A 17,243-nucleotide genomic window follows, 5' to 3' on the forward strand; every position below is an offset into this window, starting at 1 on the left:
TCGGTGCGGGTTAGGACATGGGTCAGTGAGCACAGGGGGTGATGGGTGAGCGGGACTCGGTGCGGGTTAAGACACGGGTCAGTGAGCACAGGGGATGATGGGTGTACAGGACTCGGTGCGGGTTAGGACACGGGTCACTGAGCACAGGGGATGATGGGTGTACAGGACTCGGTGCGGGTTAGGACATGGGTCAGTGAGCACAGGGGGTGATGGGTGAACGGGATTCGGTGCGAGTTAGGACACGGGGCAGTGAGCACAGGGGGTGATTGGTGAGCGGGACTCGGTGCGAGTGAGGACACGGGGCACCGGAGGTGATGGGTGAATGGGACATAGTGCGAGTTAGGACACGGGGCACGGGGGATGATGTGTGAACGGGACTTGGTGCGAGTTAGGACACGGGGCACAGGGGGTGATGGGTGAACGGGACGGTGCGGGTTAGGACACGGGGCAGCAGAGTTTTGGATGAGCTGAAGTTTATGTAGGGTGGAAGATGGGAGGCCGGCCTGGAGAACATTGTAATAGACGAGTCTGGTGGTAACGAAAGCATGAACGAGGGCTTTAGCGACTCTCTGTAACCTCCTTCAGTCCTGCAACCCTCCGAGATCACAACGCTTCTCCAAATCCCAAGGACGTTTTACTAGGTTAAAGGCGTTCTGTGAATCACAGTGGCGATTATCAAACAAAACCTGATGCCGAATCACATAAGGAGATACAAGGACAGGAGAGAGGCGGTGAGGTTTAGGCAGGGAATTCCAGGTCTTGGGTCCTTGGCAGCTGATGGCATGGCCGTCAAAGGTGGAGCGATGAAACTCGGAGAGATGTGCATGGAGCCAGGAGGAGTGCAGAAATCCGTGGTCCTAAACTCTTGAATTCCCTCCCTAAACCTCTCCGCCTTTCTATCTCTCTCTCTTCTCCTTAAAAGAAAGGCTCCTTAAAACCTACCTCTTTGACCAAGCATTTGGTGACCTGTGCTAACATCTCCTCGTGTGGCTCGGTGTCAAATTTTGTTTGATGATCGCTCCCGGAAAGCGCCTTGGGATGTTTTACTATGTGAAAGGTGCTATATAAATGCAAACTGTTCTTGCTGAAATGATGTCCCGATTAGCACACGTCATATGTGAACTCCCCCGCTTTTGTGCCTTTGTTTCTGCAGGTCCCATCACCGCACTCGCTAGCTATCCCCACGGTCCCTATCTCCTCTCTGCCTCCGAGGATGGGACCATGCGGGCGTGGAGCCTGGAGTTGGCGGACCAAGTGGACGAGATCCGGATGGGGGTGACGGTCAGTCGGCTGGGGACGGAGCTCGGGCACGACAGTTTCTTCTCCTACGCCAACCAGCAGCTGGACCTGTGGACCATCGTGCACCTGTACAAGCGGCACACCACCATCGGCTACCCTGTGACGGCCTTGAAGGTGGGGAACATCGGCTGGGCCAGCCACTTCCCCGTGCGGGCGGCCTGCTCCGGCGCCGACGGAACGGCGCGGCTGGTCTCCCCGGACACCGGCAACGTCATCGCCAGCCTGCTGCTGGAGCACGGGCGGCAGGTGGCGGACCTGGAGTACTGCCTGCCCCGCGAGGCCTTGCTGGTCCTGACCGACCAGGGCGACCTCCTGAAGGCCAACTCCCTCACCAACCCCATGCGGGTGCTGATGGAGGTGCCGGGGAGCAGCCAAGTGTCGCGGATGTGCTGCTTCTGCGTCTACGCACTCATGGCCAACCTGGAGATGACCCACACCCGGTGGCAGCAAGCGGTGGCTGGAGGCAGCGAGGAAAAGATCAGGAGCGTCGCCGAGAAGGACAGTGACCGGTGAGAAGGAAGGAACTCACATTTGTATCGTGCCTTTCACCACCCTCAGAACATCCCAAAGCGCTTTACAGCCAATGAAGTACTGCCCCTCCGACAGTGCAGCGCTCTCTCAGTACTGCCCCTCCGACAGTGCGGCACTCCCTCAGTACTGCCCCTCCCTCAGTACTGCCCCTCCGACAGTGCAGCGCTCTCTCAGTACTGCCCCGCCGACAGTGCGGCACTCCCTCAGTACTGCCCCTCCGACAGTGCAGCACTCCCTCAGTACTGCCCCGCCGACAGTGCGGCACTCCCTCAGTACTGCCCTTCCCTCAGTACTGACCCTCCGACAGTGCAGCGCTCTCTCAGTACTGCCCCTCCGACAGTGCGGCACTCCCTCAGTACTGCCCCTCCGACAGTGCAGCACTCCCTCAGTACTGCCCCTCCGACAGTACAGCGCTCCCTCAGTACTGCCCCTCCGACAGTGCAGCACTCCCTCAGTACTGCCCCTCTGACAGTGCAGCACTCCCTCAGTACTGCCCCTCCGACAGTGCAGCACTCCCTCAGTACTGCCCCGCCGACAGTGCGGCACTCCCTCAGTACTGCACCTCCGACAGTGCAGCACTCCCCCAGTACTATCCCTCCGACAGTGCAGCACTCCCTCAGTACTTCCCTTCCAACAGTGCATCTCTCTCCCTCAGTACTGCCTCTCTGACAGTGCATCTCTCCCTCAGTACTGTCCTTCCGACAGTGCAGCACTCCCTCGGTACTGACGCTCTGATAGTGAAGCGCTCCCCCAATACTGCCCTTCCAACAGTGCAGCGCTCTCTCAATACTGCCCCTCCCACGGTGCAGCACTCCCTTATCATCATCACCAATATCAGTGTCCTCGTCCAGGCCAACATCCCCAGCATTGAAGCACTGACCACACTTGATCAGCTCCACTGGGCAGGCCACATTGTCCGCATGCCAGACACGAGACACCCAAAGCAAGCGCTCTACTCGGAACTCCTTCATGGCAAACAAGCCAAAGGTGGGCACAGGAAACATTACAAGGACACCCTCAAAGCCTCCCTGATAAAGTGTAACATCCCCACTGACACCTGGGAGTCCCTGGCCCAAGACTGCCCTAAGTGGAGGAAGTGCATCTGGGAGGGCGCTGAGCACCTCGAGTCTCATCGCCGAGAGCATGCAGAAATCAAGCTCAGGCAGCGGAAGGAACGTGCGGCAAACCTGTCCCACCCTCCCCTTCCCTCAACCACTATCTGTCCCACCTGTGACAGAGGCTGTGGCTCTCGTATTGGACTGTTCAGCCACCAAAGAATTCACTTCAGGAATGGAAGCAAGTCTTCCTCGATTCCGAGCGACTGCCTATGATGATGATGATGATGATGCAGCGTTCCCTCAGTACTGCCCCTCCGACAGCGCAGCACTCCCTCAGTACTGCCCCTCTGACAGCGCAGCACTCCCTCAGTACTGCCCCTCCGACAGCGCAGCACTCCCTCTGTACTGCCCCTCTGACAGTGCAGCGCTCCCTCAGTACTGCCCCTCCGACAGTGCAGCACTCCCTCAGTACTACCCCTCCATCAGTGCAGCGCTCCCTCAGTACTGCCCCTCCATCAGTGCAGTGCTCCCTCAGTACTGGCATTCCCATGGTGCAGCATTCCCTCAGTACTGCCCCTCCGACAGAGCGGCAGTCCTTCTGTACTGCCCCTCTGACAGTGCGGCACTCCCTCAGTACTGCCTCTTCAACAGTGCAGCACTCCCTCAGTACTACCCCTCCATCAGTGCAGCGCTCCCTCAGTACTGCCCCTCCATCAGTGCAGTGCTCCCTCAGTACTGGCATTCCCACGGTGCAGCACTCCCTCAGTACTGCCCCTCTGACAGTGCAGCGCTCCTTCAGTACTGCCCTTCCGACAGTGCAGCGCTCCCTCAGTACTGCCCCTCTGATAGTGCAGCACTCCCTCAGTACTGCCCCTCCGACAGTGCAGCGCTCCCTCAGTACTGCCCCTCCGACAGTGCAGCACTCCTTCAGTACTGGCATTCCCATGGTGCAGCATTCCCTCAGTACTGCCCCTCCGATAGTGCAGCGCTCCCTCAGTACTGCCCTCCGACAGAGCGGCAGTCCTTCTGTACTGCCCCTCTGACAGTGCGGCACTCCCTCAGTACTGCCTCTTCAACAGTGCAGCACTCCCTCAGTACTACCCCTCCATCAGTGCAGCGCTCCCTCAGTACTGCCCCTCCATCAGTGCAGTGCTCCCTCAGTACTGGCATTCCCACGGTGCAGCACTCCCTCAGTACTGCCCCTCTGACAGTGCAGCGCTCCTTCAGTACTGCCCTTCCGACAGTGCAGTGCTCCCTCAGTACTGCCCCTCTGATAGTGCAGCACTCCCTCAGTACTGCCCCTCCGACAGTGCGGCGCTCCCTCAGTACTGACCCTCCAACAGTGCGGCACTCCCTCAGTACTGCCCCTCCGACAGTGCAGCGCTCCCTCAGTACTGACCCGCCAACAGTGCAGCACTCCCTCAGTACTGCCCCTCCAACAGTACAGCATTCCCTCAGTACTGCCCCTCCGACAGTGCAGCACTCCCTCAGTACTGCCCCTCCGACAGTGCAGCACTCCCTCAGTACTGCCCCTCCAACAGTAAAGCACTCCCTCAGTACTGCCCCTCCGACAGTGCAGCACTCCCTCAGTACTGCCCCTCCGACAGTGCAGCACTCATTCAGTACTGTTCTGGAGTGTCAACCTGGGTTAGGGGCTCAAGTCTCTGGAGTGCGGCCCATGACCATATGATTCGGAGGTGAGAGAACTACTGACTGAAGCACGGCTGACACTGGGTGAAAATCTATCGATCTGAAGTCGTAGCTCACATGACCATCTGGTTGAGTGCGGCAGAGTTCAGGAGTCAGCGCTCAATGGCTGAGGTAGCGGTGCTTGGAGTGCATCTGCTGCTGGCAGTGTTAGGGTGGGTCATGGGCCATGGCGCAGGCAGCAGATGAGAAATGGACTTTGTAGTTAACTCTGCCAAATCCTGAAAATCCCCTGGGAGGACAGACACACCAACATCAGTGTCCTCGACCAGGCCAACATTCCCAGCATTGAAGCACTGACCACACTCGACCAGCTCCGTTGGGCGGGCCACATAGTTCGCATGCCAGACTCGAGACTCCCAAAGCAAGCACTCTACTCGGAACTCGAGGCAAACGAGCCAAAGGTGGGCAGAGGAAACGCTACAGGGGCACCCTCAAAGCCTCCCTGATAAAGTGTAACATCCCCACTGACACCTGGGAGTCCCTGGCCAAAGACCGCCCTAAGTGGAGGAAGTGCATCCGGGAGGGCGCTGAGCACCTCGAGTCTCATCGCCGAGAGCATGCAGAAACCAAGCTCAGGCAGCGGCAAACCTGTTCCACCCACCCCTTCCCTCAACCACTATCTACCCCACCTATGACAGGGACTGTGGCTCCCGTATTGGACTGTTCAGCCACCTAAGGGCTCATTCTAAGAGTGGAAGCAAGTCTTCCTCCACTCCGAGGGCCTGCCTATGATGATGGTGGTTGGATTGAGTTGTGGACTCTCTGGTAATGGTATCTATGTCCGTGTCTCTTGTTTTGAAGCTTGCTGCTGATCACTGGCCATCTGAATGGATTCCTGTCGGTGCTGGACTGGAGCTCGGGCAAAACTCAGTCCCAAGTGCAAGCGCACGAGTCAGGCAAAGTGTTAGCCGTGGTGGCAGAACCCGAGAACCAATACCTCATATCGTCAGGTAAGTGGTGATCATTACAGCACAAAGGTGAAATACTGCGGATGCTGGGAAATCTGAAATAAATACAGATTCACAGCAATGTGGTTAACTCTTAACCACCCTCTGAAATGGCCCAGCGAGCCACTCAGTTGTAACCAACCGCTACAGAAAACAATAATAAGAATGAAACCGGACGGACCACCCGGCATCGGCTACAGACACGACAACTGCACACCCAGCCCAGTTAACCCGGCAAAGTCCTCCTCACTAACCTCTGGGGACTTGGCCCAAAATTGGGAGAGCTGTCCCACAGACTAGTCAAGCAACAGCCTTGACATAGTCATACTCTCAGAATCAGACCTTTCAACCAATATCCCCGACTCCTCCATCACCATCTCTGGTTATGTCCTGTCCCACCGTCAGGACAGACCCACCCGAGGTGGCGGCTCAGAGGTATACAGTCGGGAGGGAGTGGCCCTGGGAGTCCTCAACATTGACTCCAGACCCCATGAAGTCTCATGGCTTCAGGTCAATTCATGGGCAAGGAAACCTCCTGCTGATTACCACCTACCGCCCTCCCTCAGCTGATGAATCAGTATCCTCCATGTTGAACACCACGTGGAAAAAGCACTGAGGGTAGCAAGGGCACAGAATGTACTCTGGGTGGGGGACTTCAATGTCCATCATCAAGGGTGGCTCGGTAGCACCACTACTGACCGAGCTGACTGAGTCCTGAAGGACATAGCTGCCGGACTGGGCCTGCAGCAGGTGGTGACAGAACCAACACAGGGGAAAAACCTACTTGACCTCGGCCTTACCTGTCGCAGATGGATCTGTCCATGACAACATTGGTAGCAGTGATCGCCGCACGGTGCTTGTGCAGACAAAGCCCTGTCTTCACACTGAGGACACCCTCCATTGTGTTGTGTGGCATTACCACCGTGCTAAATGGGATAGATTCAGAACAGATCTCGCTGCTCAAAACTGTGCATCCATGAGGCGCTGTGGGCCATCAGCAGCAGCAGAATTGTATTCCACCACAATCTGTAACCTCGTGGCCTGGCATATCCCACACTCTAGCATTACCATCATGCCAGGGGACCAACCTTGCTATTGAGGGAGTACAGCGAAGTTTCACCAGACTGATTCCCGGGATGGCAGGACTAACATGAAGAAAGACTGGATCGAGCAGACAGCGGAAAGAGCGTGCAGCAAACCCACCCTTTCCCTCAACGACTATCTGTCCCACCTGTGACAGGGACTGTGGTTCTCATATTGGACTGTACAGCCACCAAAGAACTCACTTCAAGAGTGGAAGCAAGTCTTCCTCGATTTCGAGGGACTGCCTATGATGATGATGATGATGATGGTCCTATATGAAATAGACAGTGATGTTTTATCACTGGCTTCACACTGCGATGGAAACCTGTTGCTAATCACTTCACTTTCGTTTTCATAAGATACGCTAAGTGCTCCAAAGCCAACATCCTCTGCGAGAGAGGGATTCGTGTGAAGGACTGGGAGAGAGAAAGAAAGAAGTGAAGGAGGGAAAGTGGGAGAAAAGTGGAGGACTAGCAATAGACAGACAGAAGTAAAAGAGAAGCAGAAATGAAGGAGGGAGGAAGAGAATGAAGAACGAGATGCATGAAGGAGAAGAGACTGAAGGGAAATAGGAGACAGAAAAACAGGAGTGAAGGGAAAGAGATAAACAGAAATAAAGGAGGAGAGAGACAGAGTGTAGGACAGAGAGAAAGAAAAGTGAGAGAGACAGAGTAGGACAGAAAGAGGGACAGAGAGAGAGAGAGTGTAGGACAGAGAGAGAGAGAGTGTAGGACAGAGAGTGAGACAGAGTGTAGGACAGAGAGAGAGAGACAGTGTAGGACAGAGAGAGAGACAGAGTGTAGGACAGAGAGAGAGAGACAGAGTGTAGGACAGAGAGAGAGAGACAGTGTAGGACAGAGAGAGAGAGTGTAGGACAGAGAGAGAGAGAGACAGAGTGTAGGACAGAGAGAGAGAGAGTGTAGGACAGAGAGAGAGAGTGTAGGACAGAGAGAGAGAGAGAGAGAGTGTAGGACAGAGAGTGAGACAGAGTGTAGGACAGAGAGTGAGACAGAGTGTAGGACAGAGAGAGAGAGAGAGACAGAGTGTAGGACAGAAATAGAGAGAGAGAGAGTGTAGGACAGAGAGAGAGAGAGTGTAGGACAGAGAGAGAGAGAGAGACAGAGTGTAGGACAGAGAGTAAGACAGAGTGTAGGACAGAGAAAGAGAGAGAGAGAGAGTGTAGGACAGAGAGTAAGACAGAGTGTAGGACAGAGAAAGAGAGAGAGACAGAGTGTAGGACAGAGAGAGAGAGACAGAGTGTAGGACAGAGAGAGAGAGAGAGACAGAGTGTAGGACAGAGAGTGAGACAGAGTGTAGGACAGAGAGAGAGAGAGACAGAGTGTAGGATAGAGAGAGAGAGAGTGAGACAGAGTGTAGGACAGAGAGTGAGACAGAGTGTAGGACAGAGAGAGAGAGAGAGAAAGAGACAGAGTGTAGGACAGAGAGAGAGTGAGTGTAGGACAGAGAGAGAGAGACAGAGTGTAGGACAGAGAGAGAGAGTGTAGGACAGAGAGAGAGAGAGAGAGACAGAGTGTAGGACGGAGAGAGAGAGAGAGTGTAGGACAGAGAGTGAGACAGAGTGTAGGACAGAGAGAGAGAGAGAGAGAGTGTAGGACACAGAGTGAGACAGAGTGTAGGACAGGGCGAGAGAGAGAGAGAGACAGAGTGTAGGACAGAGAGAGAGAGAGTGTAGGACAGAGAGAGAGAGAAACAGAGTGTAGGACAGAGAGTGAGACAGAGTGTAGGACAGGGAGAGAGAGAGAGAGAGAGACAGAGTGTAGGACAGAGAGTGAGACAGAGTGTAGGACAGAGAGAGAGAGAGACAGAGACAGATGAGTGTAGGACAGAGAGTGAGACAGAGTGTAGGACAGAGAGAGAGAGAGAGAGTGTAGAACAGAGAGTGAGACAGAGTGTAGGACAGAGAGAGTGAGACAGAGAGAGAGAGACAAAGAGTAGGACAGAGAGAGAGAGAGAGAGAGAGTGTAGGTCAGAGAGTGAGACAGAGTGTAGGTCAGAGAGTGAGACAGAGTGTAGGACAGAGAGAGAGAGAGACAGAGTGTAGGACAGAGAGAGTGAGACAGAGAGAGAGAGAGAAAGAGTGCAGGACAGAGAGAGAGAGAGACAGAGTGTAGAACAGAGAGAGAGAGACAGAATGTAGGACAGACAGAGAGAGAGAGAGACAGAGTGTAGGACGGAGAGAGAGAGAGAGTGTAGGACAGAGAGTGAGACAGAGTGTAGGACAGAGAGAGAGGGAGAGAGAGAGAGAGAGAGAGAGTGTAGGACAGAGCGTGAGACAGAGTGTAGGACAGGGAGAGAGAGAGAGAGAGAGAGAGAGACAGAGTGTAGGACAGAGAGAGAGAGAGAGTGTAGGACAGAGAGAGAGAGAAACAAAGTGTAGGACAGAGAGTGAGACAGAGTGTAGGACAGGGAGAGAGAGAGAGAGAGAGAGAGAGAGACAGAGTGTAGGACAGCGAGAGAGAGTGTAGGACAGAGAGAGAGAGAGACAGAGTGTAGGACAGAGACAGATGAGTGTAGGACAGAGAGTGAGACAGAGTGTAGGACAGAGAGAGAGAGAGAGAGACAGAGTGTAGGACAGAGAGAGAGAGAGACAGAGAGAGACAGAGTGTAGGACAGAGAGAGAGAGAGAGAGAGTGTAGGTCAGAGAGTGAGACAGAGTGTAGGACAGAGAGAGAGACAGAGTGTAGGACAGAGAGAGTGAGACAGAGAGAGAGAGAGAAAGAGTGTAGGACAGAGAGAGAGAGAGAGAGCGTGTAGGTCAGAGAGTGAGACAGAGTGTAGGTCAGAGAGTGAGACAGAGTGTAGGACAGAGAGAGAGAGAGAGAGACAGAGTGTAGGACAGAGAGAGTGAGACAGAGAGAGAGAGAGAAAGAGTGTAGGACAGAGAGAGAGAGAGACAGAGTGTAGAACAGAGAGAGAGAGACAGAGTGTAGGACAGAGAGAGAGAGAGAGAGACAGAGTGTAGGACGGAGAGAGAGAGAGAGTGTAGGACAGAGAGTGAGACAGAGTGTAGGACAGAGAGAGAGAGAGAGAGAGAGTGTAGGACAGAGAGTGAGACAGAGTGTAGGACAGGGAGAGAGAGAGAGAGAGAGAGACAGAGTGTAGGACAGAGAGAGAGAGAGACAGAGTGTAGAACAGAGAGAGAGAGACAGAGTGTAGGTCAGAGAGTGAGACAGAGTGTAGGACAGAGAGAGAGAGAGACAGAGTGTAGGACAGAGAGAGTGAGACAGAGAGAGAGAGAGAAAGAGTGTAGGACAGAGAGTGAGACAGAGTGTAGGACAGGGAGAGAGAGAGAGAGAGAGACAGAGTACAGGACAGAGAGTGAGACAGAGTGTAGGACAGAGAGAGAGAGTGTAGGACAGAGAGAGAGAGAGAGACAGAGTGTAGGACAGAGACAGATGAGTGTAGGACAGAGAGTGAGACAGAGTGTAGGACAGAGAGAGAGAGAGACAGAGTGTAGAACAGAGAGAGAGAGAGAGAGAGAGACAGAGTGTAGGACAGAGAGAGAGAGAGACAGAGTGTAGAACAGAGAGAGAGAGACAGAGTGTAGGACAGAGAGAGAGAGAGAGAGAGAGAGAGAGTGTAGGACAGAGAGTGAGACAGAGTGTAGGACAGGGAGAGAGAGAGAGAGAGACAGAGTGTAGGACAGAGAGTGAGAGTGTAGGACAGAGAGAGAGAGAGACAGAGTGTAGGACAGAGACAGATGAGTGTAGGACAGAGAGAGAGAGAGACAGAGTGTAGGACAGAGAGAGAGAGAGACAGAGTGTAGAACAGAGAGAGAGAGACAGAGTGTAGGACGGAGAGAGAGAGAGAGTGTAGGACAGAGAGTGAGACAGAGTGTAGGACAGAGAGAGAGAGAGAGAGAGAGAGAGAGTGTAGGACAGAGAGTGAGACAGAGTGTAGGACAGGGAGAGAGAGAGAGAGAGACAGAGTGTAGGACAGAGAGTGAGAGTGTAGGACAGAGAGAGAGAGAGACAGAGTGTAGGACAGAGACAGATGAGTGTAGGACAGAGAGAGAGAGAGAGAGAGAGACAGAGTGTAGGACAGAGAGAGAGAGAGACAGAGTGTAGAACAGAGAGAGAGAGACAGAGTGTAGGACAGAGAGAGAGAGAGAGAGAGAGTGTAGGTCAGAGAGTGAGACAGAGTGTAGGACAGAGAGAGAGAGAGACAGAGTGTAGGACAGAGAGAGTGAGACAGAGAGAGAGAGAGAAAGAGTGTAGGACAGAGAGAGAGAGAAACAGAGTGTAGGACAGAGAGTGAGACAGAGTGTAGGACAGGGAGAGAGAGAGAGAGAGAGAGACAGAGTATAGGACAGAGAGTGAGACAGAGTGTAGGACAGAGAGAGAGAGTGTAGGACAGAGAGAGAGAGAGAGAGTGTAGGACAGAGAGTGAGACAGAGTGTAGGACAGAGAGAGAGTGAGTGTAGGACAGAGAGAGAGAGACAGAGTGTAGGACAGAGAGAGAGAGAGACAGAGTGTAGGACAGATGAGTGTAGGACAGAGAGTGAGACAGAGTGTAGGACAGAGAGAGAGAGAGAGAGAGAGTGTAGGTCAGAGAGTGAGACAGAGTGTAGGTCAGAGAGTGAGACAGAGTGTAGGACAGAGAGAGAGAGAGACAGAGTGTAGGACAGAGAGAGTGAGACAGAGAGAGAGAGAGAAAGAGTGTAGGACAGAGAGAGAGAGAGACAGAGTGTAGAACAGAGAGAGAGAGACAGAGTGTAGGACAGACAGAGAGAGAGAGAGACAGAGTGTAGGACAGAGAGAGAGAGAGTGTAGGACAGAGAGTGAGACAGAGTGTAGGACAGAGAGAGAGGGAGAGAGAGAGAGAGAGAGAGTGTAGGACAGAGCGTGAGACAGAGTGTAGGACAGGGAGAGAGAGAGAGAGAGAGAGAGAGACAGAGTGTAGGACAGAGAGAGAGAGAGTGTAGGACAGAGAGAGAGAGAAACAGAGTGTAGGACAGAGAGTGAGACAGAGTGTAGGACAGGGAGAGAGAGAGAGAGAGAGAGAGAGACAGAGTGTAGGACAGAGAGAGAGAGTGTAGGACAGAGAGAGAGAGAGACAGAGTGTAGGACAGAGACAGATGAGTGTAGGACAGAGAGTGAGACAGAGTGTAGGACAGAGAGAGAGAGAGAGAGACAGAGTGTAGGACAGAGAGAGAGAGAGACAGAGAGAGACAGAGTGTAGGACAGAGAGAGAGTGAGACAGAGTGTAGGTCAGAGAGTGAGACAGAGTGTAGGACAGAGAGAGAGACAGAGTGTAGGACAGAGAGAGTGAGACAGAGAGAGAGAGAGAAAGAGTGTAGGACAGAGAGAGAGAGAGAGAGCGTGTAGGTCAGAGAGTGAGACAGAGTGTAGGTCAGAGAGTGAGACAGAGTGTAGGACAGAGAGAGAGAGAGAGACAGAGTGTAGGACAGAGAGAGAGAGAGACAGAGTGTAGAACAGAGAGAGAGAGACAGAGTGTAGGACAGAGAGAGAGAGAGACAGAGTGTCGGACGGAGAGAGAGAGAGAGTGTAGGACAGAGAGTGAGACAGAGTGTAGGACAGAGAGAGAGAGAGAGAGAGAGAGAGAGTGTAGGACAGAGAGTGAGACAGAGTGTAGGACAGGGGAGAGAGAGAGAGAGAGAGAGACAGAGTGTAGGACAGAGAGAGAGAGAGAGAGAGACAGAGTGTAGAACAGAGAGAGAGAGACAGAGTGTAGGTCAGAGAGTGAGACAGAGTGTAGGACAGAGAGAGAGAGAGACAGAGTGTAGGACAGAGAGAGTGAGACAGAGAGAGAGAGAGAAAGAGTGTAGGACAGAGAGAGAGAGAAACAGAGTGTAGGACAGAGAGTGAGACAGAGTGTAGGACAGGGAGAGAGAGAGAGAGAGAGAGACAAAGTATAGGACAGAGAGTGAGACAGAGTGTAGGACAGAGAGAGAGAGTGTAGGACAGAGAGAGAGAGTGAGACAGAGTGTAGGACAGAGAGAGAGAGAGAGAGACAGAGTGTAGGACGGAGAGAGAGAGAGAGAGAGAGACAGAGTGTAGGACAGAGAGAGAGAGAGACAGAGTGTAGAACAGAGAGAGAGAGACAGAGTGTAGGACAGAGAGAGAGAGAGAGTGTAGGTCAGAGAGTGAGACAGAGTGTAGGACAGAGAGAGAGACAGAGTGTAGGACAGAGAGAGTGAGACAGAGAGAGAGAGAGAAAGAGTGTAGGACAGAGAGAGAGAGCGTGTAGGTCAGAGAGTGAGACAGAGTGTAGGTCAGAGAGTGAGACAGAGTGTAGGACAGAGAGAGAGAGAGACAGAGTGTAGAACAGAGAGAGAGAGACAGAGTGTAGGACAGAGAGAGAGAGAGAGAGACAGAGTGTAGGACGGAGAGAGAGAGAGAGTGTAGGACAGAGAGTGAGACAGAGTGTAGGACAGAGAGAGAGAGAGAGAGAGAGAGAGTGTAGGACAGAGAGTGAGACAGAGTGTAGGACAGGGGGAGAGAGAGAGAGAGAGAGAGACAGAGTGTAGGACAGAGAGAGAGAGAGACAGAGTGTAGAACAGAGAGAGAGAGACAGAGTGTAGGTCAGAGAGTGAGACAGAGTGTAGGACAGAGAGAGAGAGAGACAGAGTGTAGGACAGAGAGAGTGAGACAGAGATAGAGAGAGAAAGAGTGTAGGACAGAGAGAGAGAGAAACAGAGTGTAGGACAGAGAGTGAGACAGAGTGTAGGACAGGGAGAGAGAGAGAGAGAGAGAGACAGAGTATAGGACAGAGAGTGAGACAGAGTGTAGGACAGAGAGAGAGAGTGTAGGACAGAGAGAGAGAGAGAGACAGAGTGTAGGACAGAGACAGATGAGTGTAGGACAGAGAGTGAGACAGAGTGTAGGACAGAGAGAGAGAGAGAGAGAGAGAGACAGAGTGTAGGACAGAGAGAGAGAGAGAGTGTAGGACAGAGAGTGAGACAGAGTGTAGGACAGAGAGAGGGAGAGAGAGAGAGAGAGAGAGTGTAGGACAGAGCGTGAGACAGAGTGTAGGACAGGGAGAGAGAGAGAGAGAGAGAGAGAGACAGAGTGTAGGACAGAGAGAGAGAGAGTGTAGGACAGAGAGAGAGAGAAACAGAGTGTAGGACAGAGAGTGAGACAGAGTGTAGGACAGGGAGAGAGAGAGAGAGAGAGACAGAGTGTAGGACAGAGAGTGAGACAGAGTGTAGGACAGAGAGAGAGAGAGACAGAGACAGATGAGTGTAGGACAGAGACAGATGAGTGTAGGACAGAGAGTGAGACAGAGTGTAGGACAGAGAGAGAGAGAGAGAGACAGAGTGTAGGACAGAGAGAGAGAGAGACAGAGAGAGACAGAGTGTAGGACAGAGAGAGAGAGAGAGAGAGTGTAGGTCAGAGAGTGAGACAGAGTGTAGGACAGAGAGAGAGACAGAGTGTAGGACAGAGAGAGTGAGACAGAGAGAGAGAGAGAAAGAGTGTAGGACAGAGAGAGAGAGAGAGAGCGTGTAGGTCAGAGAGTGAGACAGAGTGTAGGTCAGAGAGTGAGACAGAGTGTAGGACAGAGAGAGAGAGAGAGACAGAGTGTAGGACAGAGAGAGAGAGAGACAGAGTGTAGAACAGAGAGAGAGAGACAGAGTGTAGGACAGAGAGAAAGAGAGACAGAGTGTAGGACGGAGAGAGAGAGAGAGTGTAGGACAGAGAGTGAGACAGAGTGTAGGACAGAGAGAGAGAGAGTGAGACAGAGTGTAGGACAGAGAGTGAGACAGAGTGTAGGACAGGGGGAGAGAGAGAGAGAGAGAGAGACAGAGTGTAGGACAGAGAGAGAGAGAGACAGAGTGTAGAACAGAGAGAGAGAGACAGAGTGTAGGTCAGAGAGTGAGACAGAGTGTAGGACAGAGAGAGAGAGAGACAGAGTGTAGGACAGAGAGAGTGAGACAGAGAGAGAGAGAGAAAGAGTGTAGGACAGAGAGAGAGAGAAACAGAGTGTAGGACAGAGAGTGAGACAGAGTGTAGGACAGGGAGAGAGAGAGAGAGAGAGAGACAGAGTATAGGACAGAGAGTGAGACAGAGTGTAGGACAGAGAGAGAGAGTGTAGGACAGAGAGAGAGAGAGAGACAGAGTGTAGGACAGAGACAGATGAGTGTAGGACAGAGAGTGAGACAGAGTGTAGGACAGAGAGAGAGAGAGAGACAGAGTGTAGGACGGAGAGAGAGAGAGAGAGAGAGACAGAGTGTAGGACAGAGAGAGAGAGAGAGAGAGTGTAGGTCAGAGAGTGAGACAGAGTGTAGGACAGAGAGAGAGACAGAGTGTAGGACAGAGAGAGTGAGACAGAGAGAGAGAGAGAAAGAGTGTAGGACAGAGAGAGAGAGAGAGAGCGTGTAGGTCAGAGAGTGAGACAGAGTGTAGGTCAGAGAGTGAGACAGAGTGTAGGACAGAGAGAGAGAGAGAGACAGAGTGTAGGACAGAGAGAGAGAGAGACAGAGTGTAGAACAGAGAGAGAGACAGAGTGTAGGACAGAGAGAGAGAGAGAGAGACAGAGTGTAGGACGGAGAGAGAGAGAGAGTGTAGGACAGAGAGTGAGACAGAGTGTAGGACAGAGAGAGAGAGAGAGAGAGAGAGAGTGTAGGACAGAGAGTGAGACAGAGTGTAGGACAGGGGAGAGAGAGAGAGAGAGAGAGACAGAGTGTAGGACAGAGAGAGAGAGAGACAGAGTGTAGAACAGAGAGAGAGAGACAGAGTGTAGGTCAGAGAGTGAGACAGAGTGTAGGACAGAGAGAGAGAGAGACAGAGTGTAGGACAGAGAGAGTGAGACAGAGAGAGAGAGAGAAAGAGTGTAGGACAGAGAGAGAGAGAAACAGAGTGTAGGACAGAGAGTGAGACAGAGTGTAGGACAGAGAGAGAGAGAGTGTAGGACAGAGAGAGAGAGAGAGACAGAGTGTAGGACAGAGACAGATGAGTGTAGGACAGAGAGTGAGACAGAGTGTAGGACAGAGAGAGAGAGAGAGAGACAGAGTGTAGGACGGAGAGAGAGAGAGAGTGTAGGTCAGAGAGTGAGACAGAGTGTAGGACAGAGAGAGAGAGAGACAGAGTGTAGGACAGAGAGAGTGAGACAGAGAGAGAGAGACAGAGTGTAGGACAGAGAGAGAGAGAGAGAGACAGAGTGTAGGACGGAGAGAGAGAGAGAGTGTAGGACAGAGAGTGAGACAGAGTGTAGGACAGAGAGAGAGAGAGAGAGAGAGAGAGTGTAGGACAGAGAGTGAGACAGAGTGTAGGACAGGGGGAGAGAGAGAGAGAGAGAGAGACAGAGTGTAGGACAGAGAGAGAGAGAGACAGAGTGTAGAACAGAGAGAGAGAGACAGAGTGTAGGTCAGAGAGTGAGACAGAGTGTAGGACAGAGAGAGAGAGAGACAGAGTGTAGGACAGAGAGAGTGAGAAACAGAGTGTAGGACAGAGAGTGAGACAGAGTGTAGGACAGAGAGAGAGAGTGTAGGACAGAGAGAGAGAGAGAGACAGAGTGTAGGACAGAGACAGATGAGTGTAGGACAGAGAATGAGACAGAGTGTAGGACAGAGAGAGAGAGAGTGTAGGACAGAGAGAGAGAGAGAGACAGAGTGTAGGACAGAGACAGATGAGTGTAGGACAGAGAGTGAGACAGAGTGTAGGACAGAGAGAGAGAGAGACAGAGTGTAGAACAGAGAGAGAGAGACAGAGTGTAGGACGGAGAGAGAGAGAGAGTGTAGGACAGAGAGTGAGACAGAGTGTAGGACAGAGAGAGAGAGAGAGAGAGAGTGTAGGACAGTGAGTGAGACAGAGTGTAGGACAGGGAGAGAGAGAGAGAGAGACAGAGTGTAGGACAGAGAGTGAGAGTGTAGGACAGAGAGAGAGAGAGACAGAGTGTAGGACAGAGACAGATGAGTGTAGGACAGAGAGAGAGAGAGACAGAGTGTAGGACAGAGAGAGAGAGAGACAGAGTGTAGAACAGAGAGAGAGAGACAGAGTGTAGGACGGAGAGAGAGAGAGAGTGTAGGACAGAGAGTGAGACAGAGTGTAGGACAGAGAGAGAGAGAGAGAGAGAGTGTAGGACAGTGAGTGAGACAGAGTGTAGGACAGGGAGAGAGAGAGAGAGAGACAGAGTGTAGGACAGAGAGTGAGAGTGTAGGACAGAGAGAGAGAGAGACAGAGTGTAGGACAGAGACAGATGAGTGTAGGACAGAGAGAGAGAGAGACAGAGTGTAGGACAGAGAGAGAGAGAGACAGAGTGTAGAACAGAGAGAGAGAGACAGAGTGTAGGACAGAGAGAGAGAGAGAGAGAGTGTAGGTCAGAGAGTGAGACAGAGTGTAGGACAGAGAGAGAGAGAGACAGAGTGTAGGACAGAGAGAGTGAGACAGAGAGAGAGAGAGAAAGAGTGTAGGACAGAGAGAGAGAGAAACAGAGTGTAGGACAGAGAGTGAGACAGAGTGTAGGACAGGGAGAGAGAGAGAGAGAGAGAGAGAGACAGAGTATAGGACAGAGAGTGAGACAGAGTGTAGGACAGAGAGAGAGAGTGTAGGACAGAGAGAGAGAGAGAGACAGAGTGTAGGACAGAGACAGATGAGTGTAGGACAGAGAGTGAGACAGAGTGTAGGACAGAGAG

At 52.6% G+C, this 17,243-nt stretch overlaps 1 protein-coding gene across 4 annotated transcripts in view; it reads left to right on the forward strand.

Moving 5' to 3' along the window:
* The window catches only part of wdr97 (WD repeat domain 97), a 184,065-nt gene that overhangs the window by 27,350 nt on the left and 139,472 nt on the right, over positions 1–17,243 (forward strand). For all 4 annotated transcript variants that reach the window (XM_070881917.1, XM_070881914.1, XM_070881916.1 and 1 more), the window contains exons 5-6: positions 1,154–1,808; positions 5,400–5,548. In XM_070881917.1, coding sequence (XP_070738018.1) covers positions 1,154–1,808; positions 5,400–5,548 — 804 coding nt within the window. The remainder of the gene's footprint in view (positions 1–1,153; positions 1,809–5,399; positions 5,549–17,243) is intronic.

Source organism: Pristiophorus japonicus, chromosome 5, assembly GCF_044704955.1.
Source record: "Pristiophorus japonicus isolate sPriJap1 chromosome 5, sPriJap1.hap1, whole genome shotgun sequence".
NCBI classification, from domain to species: Eukaryota; Metazoa; Chordata; class Chondrichthyes; family Pristiophoridae; genus Pristiophorus; species Pristiophorus japonicus.